At 41.3% G+C, this 27,631-nt stretch overlaps 1 protein-coding gene and 1 pseudogene across 1 annotated transcript in view; one reads left to right on the top strand and one right to left on the bottom strand.

Annotated features, from left to right (window-relative positions):
* LOC145398802 (uncharacterized) overlaps positions 1-27,631 on the bottom strand; it is a 54,601-nt gene that overhangs the window by 1,075 nt on the left and 25,895 nt on the right. Inside the window, exon 7 of the mRNA XM_080271610.1 lies at positions 19,011-19,131. Coding sequence (XP_080127736.1) covers positions 19,011-19,131 — 121 coding nt within the window. The remainder of the gene's footprint in view (positions 1-19,010; positions 19,132-27,631) is intronic.
* LOC145398839 (5S ribosomal RNA) lies at positions 23,773-23,893 on the top strand (annotated as a pseudogene).

Genomic DNA, 27,631 nt, shown 5'->3' on the forward strand with positions numbered 1-27,631 from the left:
TTACTCTTGTTTACATTAACTTTCAGATTCTTCTTCCTACACACTGTCACAAATTCATTCACCAAACCTTGCAACTCCCATTCATCTTCACTCAACAACACTGTATCATCAGCAAACAGCAACACCGGAATCTTCCAAATCTCACCCTCATTCATTAGGGCCACCCCCACATCCACTGCCCTACCTTGCACCTCCTTTACAACCCCATCCATGAATATATTACACTACCATGGAGACATTACACATCCCTGTTTCAGTCCCACATTTAGATCAAAGAACTAACTCAGCTCACCATCCACTTGCACTGTAGCCCTAACTCCCTCGTACATAATCTTCACAGAACTCAACAAGTTCCCCTCCACTCCATATTTCTTAATACCTTCCACATACCCTGCCTATCTACTCTGTAAGATGCTTTCTCCAAGTCCATGAAGGCAGCATACACTTTTCATCCCTTCTCTAGATACTTCTCCACTACATATCTTAAAACAAATATCTGATCTACACACCTTTTTCCCTTCCTAAATCCCCCTTGTTCTTCTCCAACTAGCTCCTCTGTTCTATGCCTACCCCTATCAATAAGTATTCTACCATAATTTTTCCAATCACACTAAGAAGGCAAATACCCCTATGGTTACCACATACATCTCACTCCCCTTTTCCTTTGTATAAAGGAACAATTATACCTGATTTCCAGTCCTCTGGAACCTTTTCCTCTTCCGAAGCCAACCTACACAACTTCCATATCCACTCCACAACAATCTCACTTCCATACTTCAGCATTTCACCACACACTCCATCAATTCCTGGGGCCTTTCCCATCTTGATCTTCTTCATCTATTCAACTACTTCCACCCTACTAATCTCTTCCTCCCTCCTCTCATCTCCTCTTCTCCCAGCCATTCCCCAACCACTTATACTCACACTGCTCTCACTCTCTACATTCAACAAACCCTCTAAGTACTCCTTCCATCTTCTCATTTTCTCTCTCTTCTCCAACAATCTATTATTCCCATCTTTCACTCCCCTACTATTTCTCCTTTCACACGGTCTTACTTTCTTTACCTCCTTCCAAAACAATTTCTTACTCTCCCTCCATTTCACACACAGATTCCTCCCAAACTCTTCATCCACTCTCTTCTTACTCTCCTTCACCAATCTCTTCACCTCCCTTCTCCTGCTCACATAGCCTATACCTCTCTCTTCTCTCTCTCATCCTCTCCCCTACTTATACTCACTAGCCAGTCATTATATGCCTTCTTCTTTTGTTCCACGGCTATTTCACCTCATCATTCCACCATGCTGTCCCCTGCACACCCCTGCATCTCCTCCTCACTCCAAAAACCATCTCGCATGCTGCCTCTATCTCTCCCGTGAATATCTTGCATACTTCTTAAAACCCCTCCATCTGCTCTAACTCATACCTTCCTAATCTTTCTTCCACTATTTTATTTTTTATTTTTTTTATGTGAGGAAGCAGGAACCACAGGCCATGAGCCTGCAATAACTGTTCCCTCCAAGAGAAAAACAAAATACAAGAGAGAGCCAAAGTCAAGATCCGATCATTTCGTGATGCCTGGACACACTGCATTTGAAAGACTGGAGATCATAGGAAGCAGGAAGTACAGACAGAGGGAGACAGTTCCATAGTTGACCTGTTACATAAATGAAGGACTGAGAGTAATGGTTAACTCTTGCATTAGAGAGGGGGACAGAAAAGAAACGAGAGTTTGCTGCTAGACGGGTGCTGCGCGCCAGTCGTAGAGGTAAAGGAATACATGCAGTCAGTTCAGAGGAGCAGTGACCATTGAAGTAGCGGAAGAGATACAGATGCAACAGTGCAGCAAAGAGACAGAGGTTGAAGGGAGTCAGTAAGAGGAGGAGAGTTAATGAGACAAAAAGCCTCTGACTCCACCCTATTGAGAAGAGCTGTATGTGGGGAACCTCCCCACATATGAGAGTTGTACTCCACACAGGGGCGGATAAAACCCGTGCATACAGTCAACAATTGTGCAGGGGTAAAGAAGGAACGGAGTCAGCTTAGCACACCTAATCTCTTAGAAGCAGATTTTACAAGAGATGTAATATGATCTTTCCAAGACAAGTCCTGAGTAAATGAAACCCCAGGTATGTTCAAGGATGATGCAGGATTAAGCTGAATATTATTAAACATTAGTGGGTACACCTGTGGAAGATTTTGTCGGGTTGATGGGTGTAAGAACTGAGTCTTTGATGCATTAAAAACAACAAGATTATTTTTACCCCAGTCAGAGATATAAGCCAAGTCAGACATTAGGTGTGCCATAGCCTCATCCCTTGTTTGTTGAATTAACTGCTGAGATGGAGATTGCAGGAACCGAATGGAAAGGTGAAGGGTGGAGTCATCAGCGTATGATTGGATAGGGTTAGATGTACAACTTAGAAGGTTTATGATGAATAAAAGGAAGAGAGCTGGTGATAGGACAGAGCCCTGAGGAACACCACTGTTGACAGTTCTAGGAGAAAGATGGCCGTCTACAACAGCGGTTACAGAACGACCAGAAAGGAAGTTAGAGATGAAGGCACAGATAGAAGGATAGAAACCATAAGAGGGCAGTTTGGAAATTAAAGATTTATGCCAGACTCGATCGAAAGCCTTTGAGATGTCAAGTGCAGTGGCAAAGCTTTCGCCAAAGTCCCAAAAGGAGGATGACCAGGAGTCTGAAAGGTAGGTGAGAATATCGCCAGTGGAGCGTCCCTGATGGAACCCATACTGACGATCTGAAAGAAGGATGTGATAGGAAAGATGCATTAAAATTTTTCTATTCAGAAGTGATTCAAAAACATTAGAGATACAGGATGTTAAAGCAATTGGATGATAGTTAGAGGGTTGGGAATGGTCACCCTTCTTTGGGACTGGCTGAATGAGAGCAAACTTCCAGCAAGAAGGAAAGGTATAGTTGACAGACAAAGGCGAAAGAGTTTGCCTAGGCAGGGTGTAAGCACAGAAGCACAGTTCTTGAAAACAACAGGAGGGATTCCATCATGCCCATATGCCTTGTTAGTACTGAGGCCTGTGCTGGCAGAAAATACATCAGCTGAAGAAATTTTATTGTCAGCCATGAGGAAGTCAGAGGGGGGAAGTGATGGAGGAACGCACCGGAATTGTCTAAGGTGGAATTGGAGGAGAAAGGCTGAGCGAGGAGATCTGCTTTATCATTAGAAGATATAGCTACAGAGCCATCAGACTAGAAAAGAGGAGGGAAGGATGATGAGGTACAGTTGTTAGAAAGGTTTTTGGCAAGGTGCCAGAAGGAGCGGGAAGAATTTGAGCTGGAGAGTTGAGAGCTCTTATATTCTGCCTCTTCTCACTTTCTTGCAACTTCACTCTTTTCACAGGAGCTGTTTCCTCCTGTCTTCCCCTTCATCTCTTCACCCATTTTCTTTGCAGCCTTACCTTGACCATCACCAACTGATGGTCCGAGATTCCATTCCTCCACCCTCTTCACACTCTTGCATCCAACACTTGTCTTCTCATTCGCTCATCCACACACACGTACCCTATCATTGCCCTTTGTTCAACAAGTTCGCCGTCCATCCTCCTTGTGACTCTCCATGTATACCTGTGGATCATCTTATGCCAGAAGAAGGTGTTGGCTATTGCCAACGCTTTACTAGCACAGACGTCCACCAAAGCACTACCATTCCTATCTACTTCAGCTGGCACACCACACTGACCAACCACTCCAACCATTCGTACATTCCCAACTTTGCCATTCATGTTTCTAATCAAAAACACTCCCTCGCTCCTCTCAAACTTATCCATACATGCTTCTACACTCACCCAAAACTCATCTTTCACTCTTGCCACTAGGTCCTCTGTTGGAGTATATGCACATACAATTGCTCAAGCTTGTATACCTATTTTCATCCTCACCCATACAATCCTTGCACCCAATGTTCCATACTCTCTTATATTCTCCTTCCACTTCTTGCTTATTATCATACTCCCTCTCTTGCCCTCTCATTCTCAATAACTCCCGCACATAGTCCTAAACCATACTCCCATTCTCTCATCCTTCCATCTTTCCATTTAGTTTCAGTATATCCACATACATCCACTCTTGCATCCTCAAGCACCTGAACAATCTCTCTTTCACTTCATCGTTCACTCCTCTCACATTCCATGTTCCCATCCTTAGAATGTCCTTTGTCCGTTCCTTGGTCATCAATGTATGGTCCGTCCTGCTCCGAGGCGCTTTGTTCGCTTGTTTAGTTAGTTCTTTTTATGGGGTCGGGCACTAACCCACCACCAACCCTTTTGGTCACCTCATATGACAAGCAGGGATACTGGGGGAGTATTCTTGAAACCCCCCTACCCCCATGTAATATATGTCACACTTTAGCACGAAACTGATTTCGCATGAGGTTCTGCATAACCTGTCTCGTGCTGTATGAAGACTCTAATGTATCGGGAAGCTACTATTAACAACACAAGGGTGATCAGCCAAACTTCTGTTTTGTTAATGCTATTTTTAATACCAATGATGGTCTTAATTATAGTGGTTATATCTCTTTCAGTGTTTTACCTAACGGTGGGTATAAGTGGGGGTAACTTACGTGGGGGTAAGGTGGTAAAGAGGGGTAAAAGTGAGAGTTTTGGAAAGTTGCCAGAACATATTGTACCATTTTACATGTAAACACAGTGCCTGAGTAATGCAGATTTGAGTACCACGGTCCTTGTCCAGTCCCTACTGCCTGCGGTACTCGAGGTTTGAGTGAATATACATATCTCTCTATCTATCTATTGCCAGACGCCCCAATCCCGTACAGGGTGGCCACAAACAAATCGCCTCCATGTTGCCCTGTCCCCTGCCATTTCACTGACCTGCTCCCAACTCACACCCCCCTCTCTCATATACCTCTCCACTCCATCCCTCCATCTCATCCTTGGCCTTCCACTCCCTCTACCCCCCTCCACCTCACTCACATACACTCTCCTTGTCAGTCTCTCACCCTCCATCCTCTCCACGTGGCAAAAGCACCTCTGTATGTTCCTCATAACGCTTCCTATCACATCTACATCCACACCACAACGCTCCTTTATATCCTCATTTGTCAGCCTGTCTCTCCATGTGACTCCACAGGCTCCTCTTAAAAAACTCATTTCCACTACTTTCACTCTTGACTTGTGTCCATCCAACAACATCCAAGCTTCACTTCCATATGTTAGAGTTGGTATCACAATACTGTCATGTAGTAACTTTTTCACTTCCATGCTCACTTCCCTGTTTCATATCACTGCTTTCAAGGAACCAGCATTATCAAAAAATATATATATATATATATATATATATATATATGTTCACTCTCATCTTAAATGTTGGGACCAACTGCCAAGCCCCGGGCTCCTACGCTCCTCATGGGGCAATGTAGGATTGGATGATGGATGGATGGATATATATATATATATATATAAAAAAAGTAGAACCTCGGTCCTCGAACACAATCCGTTCTGGAAGGCTGTTCCAGGACCGAATTGGTCGAAGACTGAACTAATTTTCCCACTAAGAAATAATGTAAATCATTTTAATCTGTTCCAAGACCCCAGATGCTTACCTATTTAAGTTTCAGCACTGGTACCAGTGCTTTCCTTTATGAGGTCACTGAATATTTCTCTTGCCTTTTCACAAATTATATACTCACTAACACTGTCTCCTGCTAACTGTTTCTCATTGATGAAGATAAGCAATAATTTTTCCACTTCTTCAATTATTTTCCGCACTACTTTCCTCTTTTCACTGCCAGTAGCCGTACTGGATGAACTTGCTTTCTTTGGAGCCATTATTAGGGGCTAATACTGCACTGAATCAAGAAAAATGTGAAGCACAGCAGGACGACGACGCTGACGAACAACAAAGGTGGACGCGTGACTGTCGGTTGGCCAGCTTCCCTTCGTTTGGCTACGTTCAGGTTGGTCGAGGTCTGGAGCAAAAATTTCTTGAATTTTTTGGTCGAGGTCCGATTTGTTCGACATGTGAGACGTTCGAGGACCGAGGTTCCACTGTATATATATATATATATCATTGTCATCATCATCATCATCATCTAAACCTGTGTTGTCCCATGAGGAGCGTAGGAGTCTAGAGATAGGCAAGTTGGTCCTGACATTTAATATGAAAGTGACCAACCTCATTCATCCCTGAGTGGCATTACATGAGCAATAAACTCCAACCACTCCTTGGATGTAAACCTTCACAGGCTTAATCCGACTGGAGCACCTCAATTACCCACTAAACCACCAGGGGCCATAGTCTGGTTATATGGTTACCACCCAGTATAGTAAATGGTTTCCTGGAGTACAGGAAACCAATTGGATTGTCACTCAGTGTAGAGTCACCCACAGATAAAAGATGAAAGAAGGAAAAAATGAATAGGAATATATATATATATATATATACAGTATATATATACGCTCAATCCTCGTAAATCGCGACAATTTGAGTCTGGACCACTGCCGCGATTTACAAATTCCGTGGTTTATAAATAATAACTCATGTGAAAAATGAATTTGGGTCTGGACTCTGGCCAACCACCCCCCACAGCACCCTACCTATACCTATCTAGGCACCATCAAACACAAACATACAAATTTAGGAATATTCAGTGCATGTATTTAATAGAAATAAGCAATGTTAAGGGATCTCACCTTAATCCTATGATGATATTGCTTAAGTGAATGGAGTGGGGTGGTGTTGGGAAGAACTTAGAACCTCTCAGCATGAGGTGGGGGTGCTCCCTCATGCTGTTCTCTCTTCTCCAGCTCCTCTGCCTCCCTCAGGAAGCCCTCAAAGTCTGTCTCAAAGATGACAGATGCTACGTCATCCACGTCCTCTGTGTGTGAAGGGCCAGGCTGTGGTTCAGGCTCAGCTTCTGCTCTTACCCGGGCAAAATAGTGGGTGATGAGTTCCTGATGTTTCTCATTAACTCTGTGATTATGCAATTCCTTGTAAAAACGCACAGCTTTTTCTAGGTAACCAATACTCTCACTACACTTTTCCTCATCACGTTCAATGGATTTCACAATCTCCTTGGCCAAGTCTACGTAAACAAGCAAATCACTGAGCTGCTCCTTCCCAAGGAGCTCTTTCGCCAGCCTTAAAAACTTCTCTTCCTTCTCAACACGACAAATGAGCTCCAAACGTTGACTGTACGACAACAGCGGCTGCTTCTTGATGCCATACTGCTTAAAGCGCTTCATCGGGGGTTCGGGAGGGGCCATGGAGGGTAGGAGGTGGGGGGGAAGGTGCACAAAAAAAGGCAGGTAGCTCTCGTACTCCACGGCGATGGTCTATAGCGTGCGGACTGGTGGGAAGAACAACAACAATGTGGCAGCATTAGTATGCACACTTGCCACCAGGGAAGGGTGGTGATTGGTTGTTGGGTCGCGATTTTCAAACTGAATGCCACGGTTTATGATTCTCCTCAGAAAAGGCCCACTTCGGTGCCTAGGTCGCGATTTTCGTGACTTAACAGCGATTTAAGGGTGCCGGCAGTCTGACAGCCACTTAGCTGTGATTTAAGAATCCGTGATTTATAAACATATGATTTATGAGGATTGAGTGTGTGTGTGTGTGTATATATATATATATATATATATATATATATATATATATATATACACACACAGTATATAAAAAGATAGATAGATAGATAAATAGATATATACAGTAAGACCTCACTATAATGGACTAATTGGGGCCCAAACCATTTCGAAAAATGAGAAAATTCCAATAAGAGTGACATCTGGACTTTCCCCTGCTAACCAGGACTTTTTCTAATAAATCAGACATTAGTCTGGATCGCATGAACAGTTTTTAAACTGTTTTGACTACCACTGTGGTACTGTACTGTGTTATAACTTGACTACATTAATGAAATGGTATAATATACAGTATATAATAATAAAGGACTGTACACTGATAAACATGTCTTTTATTTACCATATTGTGGTGAACATAGCTGAAGTGGTCAGGCAGTCTGGACTGCTTCTGGCTTTATCGGACATTTTCCGATATATAGGAATTTAGTCTGGTAGCTCCTCAAGTCTGATAAAAGTGAATTCCGGTCTACTGAAGTCCATCATATCGAGATTTTACTGTATATATATATATATATATATATATATACTGTATAGTGTATTATTCAAGCCACCACATCATGTTTATTTTCAAGTTAATGGTGTCTCCTAGTTAAAAAGTTATTGAAAGTCATGTCTAATTGCTCCATTTTGAAAAGTCTCCCCAGTGTTGAATAAACTCATTTAGTAGTAGTATGACCAAAAAAAGTAAATACTTAAAGAAAAAAAAAATACCTTCAATGTGAAATGAGCTGTCTTGACCACCCGAGAGCATAATGTTGCTGTGTTGGCGTGGAGACAACAGAAATACTGCACTTCCTCTGCAAACAAGCACTCTGCAAGAAATTTTTGTACCTTAAAAGGAGAAAATTATAAGACAATATGACTATGTAAAGTATTATGGCCATTTATCCTCTAATCCTGTATTGTTCCATCAGGATCACAGAGGTCTGGGACTACGCTACACTGTCCAGACATTTAAGGCAACAGTGACCAGTTACTCACCTCTTACCTGCATCACATGAGTGACAAACCCCAACCATCTCTTGGCATTAGGCCCTTATGGGTCTCTTCCAGCAGAAGCACCTTAACTTCCTGGATCATCAGGTGGCTACAACTGAAATTAGCCCATTGAGAGCGATAGGCCTCATTGGGGACTTATCAGAGTTGAAAGCAATAGGCCTAAAAGAAGCACAATTTTCAAAGGCATACCAAAACCGCGGACACCATGTAGCGCACACTAATTTTCCTCCCGTGACACCGCCAACCCTGCACCAGGCGCTAAGGGCTCTACACACACACACACACACACACACACACACACACGAGAGAGAGACAGACAGAGAAATGGGATCTGCACACACATGAGAGAGCGAGAGAGAGAGATATGGGGCATTTTTCTGAGAAAGAGAGAGAGAGAGAGAGAGAGAATAAATACGGGAATGGCAAAGGAGCGTCCCTTTGAGTCAGGAGATAAGGCATAAACTTCATCTCTCTTCTCTTATTCTTCATTCCCTCCCTCCTCTCTCTCTTATTTTCCATTCCCTCCCTCCTCTCTCCCTTATTCTCCATTCCCTCCCTCCTCTCTCCCTTATTCTCCATTCCCTCCCTCTGCTCTCTCTTATTCTCCATTCCCTCCCTCTGCTCTCTCTTATTCTCCATTCCCTCCCTCCTCTCTCTCTTGTTCTCCATTCCCTCCCTCTCACTTATTCTCCATGCCCTCCCTCTTCTCTCTCTTACTCTCCATTCCCTCCCTCCTCTCTGAGAGAGAGAGAGAGAGAGAGAGAGAGAGAGATGATACAGTAATCACGTGATCCTTGCCAAAGGTCATGGTAAATATAGGCTGTTTTTCCAGGACAATGACCTACCTCAATCACCACAGGTGGTTGGTGGGTTGCTCGAGCCACCAGCTGTTCATCTTCTGGGCATTTTATCTCATCACCATGTGACTTTATGTGGTCATATATATATATATTCCCAGATGCGCGCGAACATGTCCAAGATGATGATGTGTGTTTCATTTAATTCTGTAAGATTCAAAATTTCAGCCAAATCGTTGCTTGGCACCCGGTACCTACGGAAGTATGGTCGCTCTCCACGGGTTAAGTACAGTAATCCCCTGATTATCTTATGCTGCATTATCTGACAACTGTTATTATCAGAAAAAGCAAAATATCCGGCTGACTTAAGTGATATCCATTCTTTACAGCATTAACTGACAGTGCACAGGGAAATGGAATTTTTCAAACTGCCTGCCACTCCCCACCATCCAAGTGCCACCAACAATGCCCACCAAAACAAACCCAGCCTGCCCACTCTACCTCAGTAACACACAGAAAATCTTCTGGTACAGGTACATGCTAAGTTTGTCAAGGCGTCTGTGCCCACTGGTGCCACACCAGAGCTTTTGCATACACTTATGTTGCTTGCCCTTATGCTGGCATGTGTGTGCATGGCTCCCCCTCCTACCATGAGCACAAAGAAGTTCCTGTCCCTCAAAAAACAGGAGATAATGAGGCAATCTGACAAAGGCTACACCCACTGCAAATTGACTTAGGACCTACACACAGAATTGCTATGGGAGAATTGTCTGTCCTTGCTTTGTGTTTCCACCTCTACCAAGTGAATTTTTTGGTCAAGAAGTAACTGGCAACTCCTCTGGTGTTGGCGGGAGGTGGTGAAACACTCAGCACATCAGTGCTTGCCCAGAAGCGAGCGTGGGAGTATATGTTCCCGCTGGTCTGAGCTTGCACCTCCCTCTATTTTCATATGCATTACTCTTTGTCCTGTTATTTTCCTAGAGTCTAGCTGTCATGCCTGAAAAGTACTGCTCAAGGGACGAGAGGGTCTGTATCATTGCATGGAGGCAGGATAATGTCCCCATCAACACGATTTGTTAAAGTACTGGACGCTCAAAGTCGACCGTCATGAAAATTCTTGCTGCAGTGAGCGGCCTGCCACCTGATGTCGTACCAGAGCACAAGCATGGTGGTGAAAAGAAGAGGACGACTTCCAGAGGTACAGATACTCTTCAGAAGAGGGATGTAATCAAGAAACTTTGACAGACAGCAGGAGAATTGAAGAGAATGCATCCCCAGCTGTTACATCTCAATTCGAACTATTGAACACCACTTGCAAAAGGAGTTGGGTCTGCCAAGCCGCACTGCAGCCAAGACACTGAATCTCACTGACCGCATGAAGAAGCAGTGCATTCAGTATGCCAAGAAGTATGCACACTGGACATCAGATGAGTGGAGAAAAGTTATGTTTTCCAATGAAAGCACATTTCAAGTGTTCCAGGTGCATTCTGCCGAGGTTCATCGCCCCGCCTCCCGTAGTCGATATGACCCTGCTTACACAGTGCCGACTGTTACGCACCCACAATCAGTAATGGTATGGGGGTGTTTCTCAAGTGAAATGGGAAGGGGAGGCCTCTACTTTCTTCCTATGAACTTGATGATGAATGGTGGCTGGTACACTCAAGTTCTGAAAGATTATTTATTAAACTTCTTTGCTATTCATGGGTGTGACCTTTCATGCACGATTCAGCTCCATGTCACAAGTCAAGAAAGGTGACAAAAAGACCTCAGGATAACTGGAATGAGGTCCCTGACTGGCCTGGCAACAGTCCGGATCTAAATCCAACAGAAAACTGCTAAGCAAAGATGAAGAAAATCATGGTAGAGAAGAAGACATCCAATCTGGACAACCTCAAGACTGAACTGACAAATCTTTGGTGCAAAGAAATGTCCTTAGATTACTTTAGAGATCTAAGTGATTCCATGCCAAAACACATCCAACTAGTCCTTAAAAACAAGGGAAACATGAATTCATATTAATGAATGGCATTTCATGAACAAATATTGTGATATACTATGATTTCTGTATTTTTTAATATCTTGCAGGGGTAGGTCCTAAGTCAATTTGCAGTAGCTGTAGTTAAGGAATCACATGGTACTGAATAATGGCATCTCCTCTATGCCAATAACCACACAGGAATAATAATAAAAATATTCTACAGTACAGCAGTATGTTGAGCACAGTACAGTATACAGTAGTTGTATATTTTACAGCAAAATACTGTAATGTACTGCATGTCTTATCATTTTTTACATTACTGCATGTCTATTTTTTGAGCATGAATTACTGTACATACTGTACAGTATACAACGTATGTCCAAAAACAAGCCAAACTATTTAAACAGTCTGCCAACGAGCTGGTGTAGCATGCTCATGACAAGAGCGCTGTGTAGAGGCGACTTTGAGCTTTAGAGTAACACTAGCTGTCTTACAATAACTTTGTGAGTGCTTGTAGAGAAGTTCTGTAGATCAGTCATACATATATTAGACTCGTGGACGAGCGGTTGTTATACGTGAGTAGCTTTGTAAGTAGATAATCTTGGTTCCCTTTTGTCATGCAATGACAGGAGAGGTAAAGAATAGTATGGGACTATTTTTATTTGTCTTGGAAATATTAACAAAGTCTCTCACACAGAGTGAAGTATAAAGTCCCACGAGCTACCTCCCAGTCTCGCTCTCTCTCTCTCTCTCTCTCTCTCTTCCCTCTTGTCCATGTTGCTAGGCTTATTCTCCCTACTACCTGCCGGTTCTATGGCTAGCCTCCTTCTGAGCTCTGCTTCCCAAATTCTGGTGTAGCAAGGGACATGTCACGTGTGTTACACTGTTGCTGAAATGTTCTAGAAGCCTTTGTGTGAGTATGTGTGTATGTGTGTGTATGGTCACGAGGTGCTGTCATGTGCCTATCAAGCATTAGAGTGTGTAAGCATGTTTAGCACTGCTCGATTCTCGCAGACACAATACCTTCTCATCATCTGACTTGCTGCTTCTATCTGTCTGTCTATCTGTCTATTTAACTATCTATCTATTATGATTTGCAATTATAATATGGAGTCCTGACACTGCTCGGCCATGTACTGGAGGTCCTCTGACAGCAATCATCATTGACATATGCTAATCTATCAGTGTATAATATTGATTATAATATTGTATAGACATAATATTTATGATAATATTGTACTGATCCAAGTAATACTACATTTTAAACAAGTTGTATACATAATTGAACAAATGCAATGGTTGTTGTATGACATTTTGTAAGATGTTTATGTATAACTGACATACGCATATAACTGTGCAATGGTAATACTGCTAGGTTATTACATTACATATTGAGTTATCCCTTTAGTAATGTCTAATATTTCACCGAACTTGTATGATGATTCTGGTAATACAGAATTGTGGTAAAATTGTATGATTTTACATAATATTGTAGTAACATTGCGGTAATATATAATTGTAACATTGTGAATTGTTACATAATTGTATTGTAATTGTTACATTGTAGTAACATTGTAGTAATATATAATTGTAATATTTTATGAATTGTTACATAATATTGTGGTAACGCATAACTGTGTTGGCCTTATAATTGTAGTTACATTTTGTTAATGCAACTGTTACATAATTGTGTTGGCCTTATAACTGTAGTTAAAGTTACATAAAAGTTACATCTTGTTAATGCAACTGTTACATAATTGTTACATATTGTTTGTAGTTACATATCGTTTGTAGTTACATAATTGTAATAATTGCAGTCCTGACACTGAATCCGGTCATGCTGCGGTCGATGATGTGCCATGCCACTAGCTTGTGGAGACAACAATTTGCTTTTTGTTTCACTTATAGAAGGAGTTTATGTGATGATGTGCCATGCCACTTGCTTGTGGAGAACACTAATTTGCTTTTTGTTTCACTTATAGAAGGAGTTTATGTGGTCTTTTGGCACTTGTAGTAACACTTACGCTTATTTTCATTAGTTTGTTAAATGATCTTACTCTATTTTTTTTTTTTTTTTTTTTTTTTTCTACGCTTTTTCGGTGTTGTTCGAGGTTGCATAATTGCTGGCTACAAACAACTGCTCATCCACGAGTCTAATATATGTATACCTGATCTACAAAACTTCTCTACAAGCACTCACAAAGTTATTGTGAGATATGGCGGCAGCGAACGTACGAACCTCATCTACGAATCTACAGTGAATTCCTATAAAATACAAGCCCACGAGTGTACAATTGATTCTGCATTATCAAGAGTGAAAACAAAAAATACCTCTTACAACCAACAACTCACAACCAGCTCCTGACAGTATTCTCTCCAACCCCCCCTCTGTCTCCACGATCATCACGCTGATTTAGAAGTGATCACCATGCCACATCACTTAGTCACTGAGGTACACATGCTTGAGTGAACATGTGTTTAGTTCACTTGGCAATTTGTTGCAAGTTAAACAATGAAAGCTCTTGAAGAGCAACGTGTTTGTGCAAAATTCTATATCAAATTGGGAAAAACTTTAATGGAGACTTTTCAAGTGTTGCAACAGGCTTATGGAGAGGATTGTTTGAGCTGTTTGCAATGTCACAAGTGGTTCTAGTAGTTCAAAATGGGAAGGACATCAACCAAAGATAATCCCAAATCTGGATGGCCTTCCATGTCAAGACAGTGATCACATTGAGAAAGTTTGACCTGTGATATGTGAAAACTTTTGCCTGACTGTTCATGAAGTTTCCAAAGAAGTAGGCATTTGTAAATGTTCATACCACACAATTTTAACAGAAAAACTGAAGATGCATCACGCTGCCTAAAAATTTGTGCCATGTCTTCTGACAGATGAGCAGAAAGAGAACTGTGTCACAGTCAGACAGGAGTTGCCTGACTGTACAATGATCAAATTTCTAAAAAATGTCACAACAGGTGATGAAAAGTAGGTGTACAACTAAGATGTCGAAACAAAAAGGCAGTCCTCACAGTGGGTTGGAACATCGTCACCGCAACCAAAAAAGGCACGTCACAGTTGCTCAAATGTGAAAATGATGTTGATCATCATCTTTTACTGGAAGGGTCATTCATCATGAATTTGTTCCACATGGTCAGAAAGTCAATAAAAAGTTTTATTTGGACATCCTGAAAAAACTGAGGGATGCAGTGTGAAGGAAAAAGCATGAGGTGTGGACAAACAAAACCTGGATGCTGCACCATTACAATGCACCTGCTCATGTGTCACTCCTTACCCGTGACTTTTTGGTGAAGCACATGACGACTATTATCCCCCAGCCTCCCTACTCTCCGGATTTGGCCTTGGTGACCTATTCTTTTTGTTCCCAAAGTTGAAATCCCTTATGAATAGATGCCATTTTCAGACAATTGAAGAGGCAGAAGTTAATTCACTACAAAACCTATGCACCATCTCTTAAAAGGTTTTTCTCAATGCATTCCAGAAATAGAAAAAAACGTTGGGAACACTGTATGAACAGTGAAGGGGAGTATTTTGAAGGAGACAAGAGTGACTAAGCTGTAAGTAAAGGAATAAATTTGTTCTTTGAAAAGTTCGTTTTCTTTTTGGACAGACTCTGTACTGCATGTACAGTACAGTAATACTGTATAATATACAGGAAACCTCAAATGGGGTTGTTTTTTCTATAACTGGATAGTTATACAGTACAACACTGTAGAGTATAGGGTTTCTGTAGGGACAACATTCTGCCAGGAACAATATTCGCATGTTATGTGAACAGTGACTATACTACCTATAAATTTCATTGTCCAATGTACAAAACTAACAGCAACTATAATGCACCAACAATGTCACTTACTTCATATAAATATCATTATTCACTCTGATTAAGGGGTTTGTTTAGGGGAAATCCATAAGTACTGTATGTTTCCTATATTTTTATATCAAAACTATAAAAAATGGCTGGGTTCTGGATTCACAGGATATGAAAATAGGCAGCACCAGCTGTACCCACCTACCCATTTAACTCACAGCAAAAAGTAGTTTACATGTATTATCTTGGCTTTATCCATCCATCCATCCATCCATCATCCAATCCTACATTGCCCCATGATGAGCGTAGGAGCCCAGGGCTAGGCAGTTGGTCCCGACATTTAAGATGAGAGTGACCAGCATCACTCATCCCTGAGTGGCATTACATGAGCAATCAACCCCAACCACCCCTTGGATATAAACCTTCACCGGCTCAATCCGACTGGAGCGCAATAATTACCCACTAAACCACCAGGGCCCAAAATTTGGTTATATGGTTACCACCCAGCGTAGTAAATGGTTTCCTGGTGTACAGGAAACCTTTTGGCTTGTCACTCAGTGTAGAGTCACCCACAGGCTGAAGGAAGTGGAAAGAATGGAGGAAAGAAAGACAGAAGTGGGAGTGTAAAGTCACCCATAGGCAGAAGGACAAAGAAAGAATGAAGGAAAGAAAGACAGAAAAGAATGGAAGGAAAGAAGGATGGAGAGGAAAGGGCAGACACCCGAGAGCAGCACTACATCTTGGCTCTGTTAAACAATATCCTGCGATTTTTATGCAATATCTACTGCTGAAACGGGATGTAACTAGTGGTCCAATGCAATATCTGGTGTTGAGAGGTCTCAACCGGCTTGTATGCGGTAGCCAATCAGCACCAGGGGAAATCCCAAAATTCGGAAGCCAGCAAAAACACCCACTACGCACCAGCCAAACAGAATCCATCATGGGCGTAGCTTATCCGGTGCACCAAGAATACCCATTCTCATCTGTGGATGTTGTAGAGTCAAGACCTGCCTGTGCACTCTGCTCTTTTGACCATGAGGTTGCAAAACCCTGGTACTTTGACTAACTCTGTGACATCCTATATTCAAGCTACTGGACTGTATTGTATTACAATGCTAATGGCCCGTCAGTGCTCATGTCCTAGTTCTCTATTGTGACTGTTAAACTACCCTTGTGCTATACTGTGTACTGTACTGTTTACGAGTGCGAACCCCCCAGTGCTGTTTCTCCCCATCAATGCCAACACTTGGTGAGTACATACAATAGTACACTATGTACTGTACAGTACTGTATTACTTACCGTATCATTGCTGTGTTGTTTTTATATGCTTAGTTTTCAACTATTACTCATGGAAAGTTTTTAGGATAAAGGGTCTAGACCGACAGAATCACAATATCCGACTCAAAGCCAAATGTTGAACTGGATATGCAATATCTGGCATTTCATGTTATTCAATGTAGGGCCTGGCTGAATTACAATGGATGACTGAGTTTACTGTATGGCATAAAGCAATACTATATATTTCAAGAACTGGTAAATCAGCTTTAGTGGCTTGGTAGAAATGGAACAATCATTTTTAATGTAATTTAACAGGGACTTAATAGTAAAAAGAACATTAAAAAATCCATGTAACTTGTACTACAGCAGAGAACAATGCACACAGTGTCCACACAGTGGAGTATCAAGAAAGTATCATGTAAAGAGAGGTGATAACTGGAGAACAAGGCAATACATCATTCTTAATTCCTAATTGCTTTTGAACTATTTCTTAGTGCTACCAGATAATTTCATTCAGTCTAGGAAAGGCCACTTGTACAGTAGGGGTTAAAGTTGTATCTAACTTCTCCAATATGAAATTTCTATGCAAAACTCAGTTAAAGTGACTGATGATGGCATGAATGAAATGAGAAAGACATTGCCTGGACTGAAGAGATTAAAGAATGCTGAAAGTGCAAAAGAAGTTGTATGTAAGTCTTTTTCTTTTTTAATGTAACCATATAGGGCTGCATTTATCAAACAAACAAACAAAAAAAAAAAAAAAAAAAAAAAAAATCAGAATCTGTATAAATTTGACAGAGGTGGTGGTTATGTGGTTACAGTAGTGAGTTAGAACTGTGAATTGTGGCAGGGAACAACAACTTCAATATTTGTCAACATTACTTTCATATAAACTTCCCAGAGGCCCCCCACACATAAACACCTCTGTTGGACCCTTCAGCCCAGGCCTAAGCTGAATAAAACTGCCAGGAATTACCCAGAATAAAATAAAAGATATCCCTAGACTGAAAAGGGTTACTGAATCTGCTTCGAACCCTACTCAGCCTGATGATGTCTCACCAAATATTAACAAAACTGTCTGGCATTAGCCAGAACAATATAATCTTTTGGCAGACAAGATCAGTACAATCACATAACCTCTGAATGTGATATTCTCTGCACACCCAGGGAGTACTGTGGGGCTGCCCTTGACTGGTGTGTAATAAATGAATACCAGACCTTAACCTAAGGTGAGCTGCAGACCTCATATAAAGTACAATGAAGGTCTGCATGAGCCAAGTTGCAAGCCTCATATGAGGAACAATCTACATTAGTTACAAAACAATGACTCAGGGTAGGTAAACTACCTTTCAAATACTTAGCCCGGCAGGGATTAAGAATGGGTAAAGAGCTACAAGTATGCCTATGCTAAATGGTGGACTTGCCACACTGTAGCATAAAATACAGTAATCCCTCAGTTATTCGACATAAGAGAGCTAAAGACATGTCCGGGTAATGGCTCCGTCCGGATAATGGACTTCTCCTTGGTCCCCCTTTGTACATAACCTAACTTTGAAAGCCAGTATAAAAGGCCACTACAGTACATCATACAACACTTGTTCCTGTTGTTCACCAAGATCCTATCTGGTCAAGCAGACATATAAACCACAGACATGCAATTACCATGATCAAGCAGACCCATCAATCACAGACAAGCAATCAACACTGCAGGGTCATACATTCAGAAAAAAAAAAAAAAAAAAAAAAAAAAGAGCTACACAAGAAAAATGCAGTGGGCACACAAAACATAAAAGAGAGTAATCATGGTACAGTACAGTAAGGAAGAATAAAGTCAACACTCCTGATTCGACCATCCTCTATCAACCTTAACAGGGATCTCCTGCTTCTCCACAGTCATCACTATTCTCTTCCTTTTCCCTCATGAAGGGGCCATCATCACACACCCTAGGATGAGACATGCAAGGAATAGCAAGGCCTGAAGTAGGCAGGAAACAGCCACAAAAGCTACCACATGCGCTGCCTTAACAACTGTCTGAGAAATGTTTACTACACTGTCGCTGCGCGGGAACTGTGAATGATTGAGGGGGTCTCTAGCCGTCACTGGGTGAAATACCAAGCCAGACAGGTCAACGCAACTGGGATATTCCCACCCGGCCGGGAACAAAAAAGTTTGTGCGGTCATAATTTCCGCCCCGATGCGTGCATTTTGTTCATTTATTATGAAAAAATGTATGAATAATGGTTTTGAACCGCCAGATCACAGCATCCGGGTAATGAACTGTCCAGGTCATGGCCATCCAGATAACAGAGGTATTACAGTATAAAGGAATGACAGTTCATGCCCACATTTTAGTCCCTTTTATTTACTTTTTTGTTAACTGGAAAATTATAAAACATTTTCTCCTCAATGTCCGTACATAATATTATAGGCCTGTCGTAAAGATGATACAAAGATATTAAACAAATGAAAATGCTTGCAGAGTATTACCTTGCAACCTCCAGTAAAACTTTTCTTAAAAGCTCTGTAGCATTTCCAGTCACCTTGTGTTTCAGGCCAAATGGAAAGTCACACACCACAACATCAACTGATGAGCATTGCAATGGCAGAGCTGGAAAAAAAAAAAAAAATCTTTAATACAGGTAATGATACAAATTTTAAACTTGTACACAACACAGTTGAGCCTGCTCCAATGCAAGTCCCAGAAATACAGAACCAGAGTCAACATGACTGTATGTATGTGGCCATTTCATACACTACAGCAAGCATTCGCATACCTGTGATCTGAATCAACTGCATGGAGAAAAAAAATCGCCCAGACCGTTCACATGTCCATATCCCCACACTATGTTCCTTTAGTCCTTTCCTCCATACCAAAGTTTTTTGATACCAGCATTCTACTTATTCAGTCTTCTACCACCAACTCCTCTTATGAAACCAATTTTAACGCTCAGATCTCAGACATTTCACCCTCATTCAATGTCCAGGCATTAAATGTAACATCTGGTAAAGGAATGCTGTCCCTCAACGTGGACTACACTGCTACATCCGATCTGTGTCAGTAGGAGTTCTAAAGATACCTTGTAAAATACCACTTTACCAGCAAGGTACAATATCACCAAGATCATCAATTCTGATGCCTTGCTTCTTCCTGGGAACCCCCATGCTAGGAATAAACATGAAAGAACCATCTTCAGAAAACTGTCCTCATGTACCCACCTAAATCTCTCAATCACTAATCTTCATTATGCTTCTCTCAACACTGTACAGTTCCAGTCCCTTCCTCCACAATACAGATGCTCTTCCTTTTTCAACATTTCCCTGTGTTTCACATAGCCTACTTTCATTGGTATCTACTCTATGTGCAATCTTTCAATATATCCATACCATTAAAATGTGTTTTTTGTATGCAGTGACAAATTTTTCACCTTTATTCCAACAGTCCTCCCTTCCACTCCATTATAACAATAATAATACTTCTACTATCCATCCTGCTGATGCCTGCAGCTGTCATGAAAAAAGTGAGTTCCATTACCTGAAACCTAGGAAGTATTCTGCTAGTCACAGTCCACATTTCATTGCCATACTGATAACAATGCAGCACATTATCAATAATGTATAGCCTGTAGCAAAAGTCTGCCAACACTTTTCTACCAGCTGTGGCAAAGGTGCTACATGAACCATTTTAAAAAGAAAACAATATAAAGTACAAGCAGTCCCCACAAACTATAAGGGTCACATTCCTGAGCATCACACAGTTGCATATAATATGGTTTGTCAAAATACAACCTCACACTATTTCCATGCAGGTGATATTGCGCTGCAAGAAAAGTCTAGCATGTACATTCACCATTTATGAATAGCTTGAAACACTCTAGGCTGGGCTGACATCAAGATATATTGCTAACGCTCCTGTCGCCACAGCCCAGGTTGTTTATGCCAGGCTGATGTTTCTTAACTGGAATCCTTAGGGAAATACAATACGTACAGTTAAACTCACTGATAATGGTTTTGTTACTACATTTTCTTGATCAAGGTCTTACACAAGTTTGCAAGTATGCACCTCCTTTAAATCTGCAGGTAAAAACATCTTGGCTGTGACTAGGCAACAAGAAAAATACATGAAAATCAAAGGGTGTACCAGAAATACTGTACTCCTCCTGGAAGTGAAACTTTTAAAACAACAAAACTACAATTACTACCCCTTGAAGAACTATAAACAACATTTATCTGCACACACACACACACACACACACACACACACACACACACACACACACAAAACTAAACTGCTTTGTTTTAACACAGCAAAGGTCTCTTACTGTACTTAAATCCCCCCAAATACCTGTCTATACACTTTTAACACACAGATGAGAGAAAATATACCTGAAGATTCAGGCTGGTAATGGGCTATGTCACAGGGTATGTGTCAGTTAGTATGGTAATGGCGAGCTTCAGGGAGACTGGCCTCCTGTAAGCTCAATAACCCCGAAATGTAGTTGTTTTATGCACTGCACAGTTACTTATAAATTAATGGAGAAAGCTTCTGATTCACCATGGGTAATAATTCGAAGTACAAGTAAATAAAAAATGCCAATAGAATTATTGTATGGTTAACTTAGAATAGTGAGAAACGCTATTTGGATTATGAGAGCTGTTGTATTCAAAAGGTCAGAAATTTATTGTTAGGAATGGTTTATGAATAAAATTTCATATTCACATGAACAAAAATTGTTGTTAAGAATGTTGGGTCACTACTTATTAAAAATATGAAGGAAGTAGGAATGAGGGAGCCAGACAGAGAGTGACAAGTGAAGCCAGCCAGTCAGGTGCCGCAATGCTTTCAAACGTCATAATAAAATACACATATACGCTCCCTAACATTATCATACTTGACTAAAGTCCTGAACTGAGATAATACAACATATATATGCACTGCAATCAGTAGAGTGTATTGGGCACCTGTGTACAAGTGAGAATGTGAAAAGAGGCAGTACTTGTTTATGTAACATACAGCCATGAACAAAAGTTCACTGACATCTGCCAGCAGTGAGTCCTGTCATCCAAATTTCTCATTCCTCCCCAAACCACAGAATATTCTTCATTCTCATACTCTCTTGCTGTGTGATTCATTCTGCTATCACTATCACATAAAAACAGTTCATGCATAGCAACACCAATCACAGAACCACCTGGTGGAAAAATGCCATCAAAATATTAATTACGGCTGTACACACAAATTAGGGCCTGGCTGCACTCAGTTTTTTTTTTTTTTTTTTTTAAATGTGTGCCAAACTCTGGGCATAAGCTTAAACAGCCTGTTCTCTGAGGCTCACCCGTCCTCCAATATACAGAAACCATACACCTCTACATGTCACCACTTTGGCATTAACACCCACCATTCATATTCAATACAGGCTAGGGCTGTCTCAACAAAACTGTTGTACTGGTATTAGTGGGGATATTTTTGTGACACGTCAGCACGTCTTATGGTAGATCAGGAAAGTCTACTTTAACAACATTCATATCCTTAAACAGTTCACCCCCCCAGACGGGATTCAAACCTGTGTCCACTGGGACTCCAGGCCACCTCTCTCGATTCGGCTACCACCTCCCCCACCACAATATGTTCAAACTCTTCCCTGTAACAAAACTTTCATGCTATTGTCATGATCATGCAAAAACTCCAGCACTACTCCGATGATGGTACAGTAGAGTACTGTACTGTATATTCAAATTCATTTGTTGAGTATGGAAAACTAAGTGGACAAACACTGAATCAGTAAGCTAATGAAATTGTTACTCTGCTGCAATATTCATCACAACGAGGAGTTATTCCAAATGCGGCATTTGTATGATTTTTCAAACTGGAGGGTTTAACATAACTTTCAATAACCTTTGTACTTCTTCAGGTCCCTTCAGCAGTAAAGTGTACTGCATATTTTCCTTTCAATAACATTATGACCATTATTTTATATCCCTTTACCTTTTCCTTTATTACATTTTAGGTCAATAATATCACTTGTTTTTAAGCCAGTGATTAACAATACTCGTAATTAATTAGATGTTCTGTAATTTTCAGAAACCAATTTTCAGGCTTGATATTATATGGGTAGCCACGTGGTAAACATAAGAAAGGGAGATGACTGGAGATGACCAGATGGACCATACTCCATACTGTTAACTACCTAGGGTGTGACGTCAACCAAAATGAGATAAGGATAGCAAACAAGCTATTACCAAAACTCTACATTCCCAAGGGTTTAAGGATTGTGCCCCCAAGAATGTTTAGGTGTTGGTGCACATGTACAGTATGGCACCAGGTTTCATGGCATTCAGATTGGCGAAATAGCACTCTGTCTACAGCCATCAAATACTCCCGTGATTGCACATTCGCGACTAAAAAATGCACTTTCGCACCCTCCGGCAGCACAAGTTTCAGATTCTCGCAATGGCAATGCCAGCACCAACACTCGGTTTTGGTCTGTTTCCCGCACATGTTCAGTGCGTCCACAAGTTGAATGTTAAACTCTCATGTTCTTAATTAGTAACTGACAGAAATATGTCATCTTGTGCTTCAAGTGGAGCCAGAGGTGGAATGGCTGATGGTGGAAATAGTGTACGAAGATGTGAACCTGGAGCAGCACATGGTAAAGGGAAGGCCAAGCATGACTACCACAAGGGGTGAAAATATGCAAGTATGATGACGAGTTAAAAAACAAAATCATGGCAGAAACAGAAAAAGGTGCTCACACCTCTGAAATATGCAAAATGTATAATGTGTCAGAGCCGACTGTGCGCAGTTATGAGAAAACGGCTAGGTGAACCTAAAGCTGATCTAGCCCTTGCGATGAGGTATTTTAAACCAGGCACCAGAGGCAGACGATAGAAAACAGTGACTGAGTACTGTGCAGCTCAACTACTGTATGCCAGCGGTTGAACATTATTTGTCACAGCAGTTGAATAGGAGGACCCGGAAAGGTGCTAGTGTGTCATTTAGGTAACTTTAGGACATATTCAAAGTAGGAAATACACTAAGGGGGTGAGTTTTCTTAACCTGTGGATTGCAAGCCACAGCTCAAGCTGAGGAGCATCACGTTGTAAGCCACAGCTCAGGCTGTGCATCACTGCTAACTACTCCACCCCTATGCAAACTTACACATGTTACACATGGCACTACGCAAAGACGGAGGGAGATTTTTTTTTTTTTTTTTTTTTTTCACCAGATGATGCCCTGGATGTTTATCTTAAAGTTTATAATAAACAAAAACGTTGAGTACACTGCTTCCCGTCCGATCAGCGAAGTTAAGCAACGTTGGGTCTGGTTAGTACTTGGATGGGTGACCGCCTGGGAACACCAGCTGCTGTTGGCACCCCTACATGTCAAGTGGGGTTGGTGGAGGATCAGTGCCCCTCCCTGTAAAACAATTGACTCTAAGCCGTTGGCCACCCTGTTTGGGATACATGGCGTCTGGCAATGAATGAATGAATGAATAAAAAATAAAAAAACATAATTTTTTTCATTTTTCACTGATCCCCTGCGCAAACTTACGCATGGCGCTACGCAAAGACAGAATGAGAGAAAGAGATTTTTTTTTTTTTTTTTTTCACCAGATGATACCCTGGATGTTTATCTTCAAGTTTATAATAAAAAAAAAAAAACTACAACTTTTTTTTTTCCTATCTTCAAGTTTATAATAAAAAAAAAAAAAAACTACAACTTTTTTTTTTCCCTTTTTGTGTGCACCACGGGGTGGGATAGAAAAAAGTACAGTAATTGCATAACCCACAGGTTAAGGGCCTGGTCCTTATTAGCTTATCTCCCATAAGGTCAATGCTCCAAGTTTGGCGGAATCAACTTTGGCAGCAATTTTCATGGTCCCTATTAGACACGAAACCTGGTGCCTTACTGTACTTGAAATATCAAAATTTCTTGTTATTTTCCATATCATATTTTCAATTAATGATAGTTTATGGTTTAGTGAATTTACATTTTATAAGGGTTGGGTTTGCTGAGGCTACCTGTACACAACAGAGTATCTCTCCTTTGTAGACACATGGGTAAGATGGAAGGCAGGACACACTTCTGGCAGAGGATCATCGGCAAACTTCTGCTTATGCTGTACAGCAATCCCCAGATTATCCAGACACTCTGTATCCAAACATGCTCCATCTCCGGACATTAAGCCTTGGCTCTATTATTTCCATATCTGGATTTCTTTGTCCATATCCGAACATAAGAGTTGCGACATCAGTGGCTGGGCTGCCTACAAATCCAAAAAATTGGTTGGGTGTCCGGACAGACTCTCTGATCATGTGTGGGTAATAGACTGAACCCACAAGCTGAGGAAAAATGGTTGTCAGTTCCCTACCAAATGGTCAAAATTCCCTGGATGCCCTTATCACTCAGAAAGTTCTGTCACTGCACAAGTAGTACAGGCCCATAACCCATAAGCTGTGCAAAATGGCTGTTCAGATCCCTACCAAACGGTCAAAGTTCCTCAGCCACCCTCGCTTCTCAACCCCCTGTCCCTCCTCCATCCCCCTCCATGCTCAGAGCTGCCAGGTGTGTCTCCCTCCCCATCCCCACATCCTGCCCTACCCCTGCATAGTCCATTGCCTCTTCCACCATCCCTGCATCACCACCAGTGAGTTTTTCAGTGTTTGGTAATTTAATCAAGAACTACTGGTCGTATTGAAATTCTGAAAACACCATGAGAAAGCTCGTGAAATTCTGCATCTAGACATGCTTAGCTCTTGCACGGTGCAGGCAAACTTTTTGGCTAGGATGTTGGGAAGTTATTTGAAGCAATTATTATTCTTGAACAGGTTTATTCTCACTGCAATTCTGGACTTTTACGCATCAGCTTTGTGTGTTTTTATTAGCTTACCTTACAGTATAAACACCAGCGAAGATGATATAAAATTTATACCAATATAACTAATTTCTAGGGGCAACTTTGGCCATGGAAATATTTTTCTTTGTGCCATGGAAGTAGCCATAGCTGGGTTCTTCACTCTCTTATTGCCCCAGAAACTTACTGATAACTTACGGTTTCCAATGGGGTTAATATTCATTTTTAAAACCATCATCTTCATTGATTTTTTGTGACTAAGTTGTTTATGCTTTGTTTTCTTAGTGTCTAGCATTGTGGTAGGTAGGGGCACTCACCATCCATTCATTCGACGCAATGCTGCTCTCGGGTGTCTGCCTTCTCCCTTCCTCCATCCTCCTTTCCTTCCATCCTCTTCTGTCTTCCTTTCTTTCATTCTTTCCTCATCCTTCTGCCTGTGGGTGACACTACACTGACTGACAAGCCAAATGGCTTCCTGTACACCGGGAAACCATTTACTATGCTGGGTGGTAACCAAACAACCAAGTTATGGCACCTGGTGGTTTAGTGGGTAAATACAGCACTGCAATAGGATTGAGCCAGCAAAGGATTATATCCAAGGGGTGGTTGGGGTTTACTGCTCACATAATGCTGCTCATGGATGAGTGAGGCCGGTCATTCTCATCTTAAATGTCAGGACCAACTTGCCTAGCCACGGGCTCCTACGCTCCTCATGGTGTAACTCAGGATTGGATGACGAATAAATGAATGTGTCTAGCATTATAATGGATATTCCCAAGTGTGTTTTGATGTCTACATAGCTGAAAGACCAAAGAAGTCTGCCACAATTAGGAGAGGTACTGTACATATAGGTAGAGTATTTGTGGATTTTTTTTATTTATGCATTGCTTTCTTGAAGTCTAGTATTACACTGGATATTCCCATGTGTGTTTTGATTTCTAAATAAAGCTGAATGACCAGAAAACACTGCCAAAATTAGGAGGGGTACTGTACATTATAGGCAGGGTATTTGTGGATTTGCTGTTTATGGATTGCTTTTTTAGTGTCTAGCATTACACTGGATATTTCCACGAGTGTTTTGATGTCTAAATACAGCTGAAAGACCAGAGAGCACTGCCAAAACCAGGAAGAGTACTGTGCATATAGGCTGGGTATGGGTAGAGTATGAGTATGGTTGAGGATATTGCTCTGTATCAGGATTTTGACTGTATCCAGACATGTCTTTGTCTCTATTATGTCAGATAATGAAATGGAAGAATGGAAGATGGGAAGGACAGGAGGAATTAGTTCATCCAAGAAGGGGTAGAAAGGTTACAAGAGGATGGAAGAAAAAGACAGAACAGAAACGTGGAGGAGCGACTGGGTAAATATGATGTGGAGCAGATAGGGGACATGGAAGGCGTGTGAAAAATGTTCACAGTAGAAATCTGTGCAACATGTGAGGTGGTGTGTGAGGTGAAGAGAAGACAAAAGGGGGTGAAAGGAACAGCATGGTAGGATGAAGACGTGAGACAGGCCATGACACAAAAGAAAGCATATACAGTAATGAGTGGACGAGAAACAGGGATGTGGAGGAAGTTGCGAGACGGAAGAGAGAGTGGAAGAGAGAGGTGAAAAGATTAGCAAGAGAGAGCAAGAAGAGAGTGGATGAGCAATTTGGAAGGAATTTGAGTGTTAAGTGGAAGGAATGTAAGAAAATTTTCTGGAAAGAGGTAAAGAAAGTCTGACAGGGTGTAATAGTATTGTACTTGCATTACTTTCATTCTCTATGTTCAACAATTCCTTAAAGTGTTCTTTCCATCTGCTCACTTTTTCTCCCTTCTCCATTAAACAAATTAAAACGTTTTACAACTGAAGTTCAATATGGCGAAGTTGTTGGGAACATGGCGTACAGCTGTCTCTACCCTCTTCTCAATAACACTCCCTCACTGACAGTGCTGCTTGCCTTGCAACACCAAAAATTAACAAAACATTCTTAAATGTTCACAATTTCCTAAAACAGTCACTAACCTCAAAACATATCGAATTCAGTGACAACATTTAAACATCCACTGTTATGCCTTCATAACACTGCTGTCTCCCAGCTGCTGTACCACTGTATGGTAAGTGACAGCTCTAAGGATAGTGCAAGAGAAATGCCCCATTACCAAATATCAGAACATAATTCTGCACTGGAAATGCCAAGGTGAATATCAGAGAGAGAACCAGATAAATAAAATTATACATAGATAGGTACCGAGACATTCTACCACCCAA

Source organism: Coenobita brevimanus, chromosome 46 (genome assembly GCF_032717465.1).
Source record: "Coenobita brevimanus isolate Jiangsu-jjx chromosome 46, ASM3271746v2, whole genome shotgun sequence".
Lineage (NCBI taxonomy): Eukaryota > Metazoa > Arthropoda > Malacostraca > Decapoda > Coenobitidae > Coenobita > Coenobita brevimanus.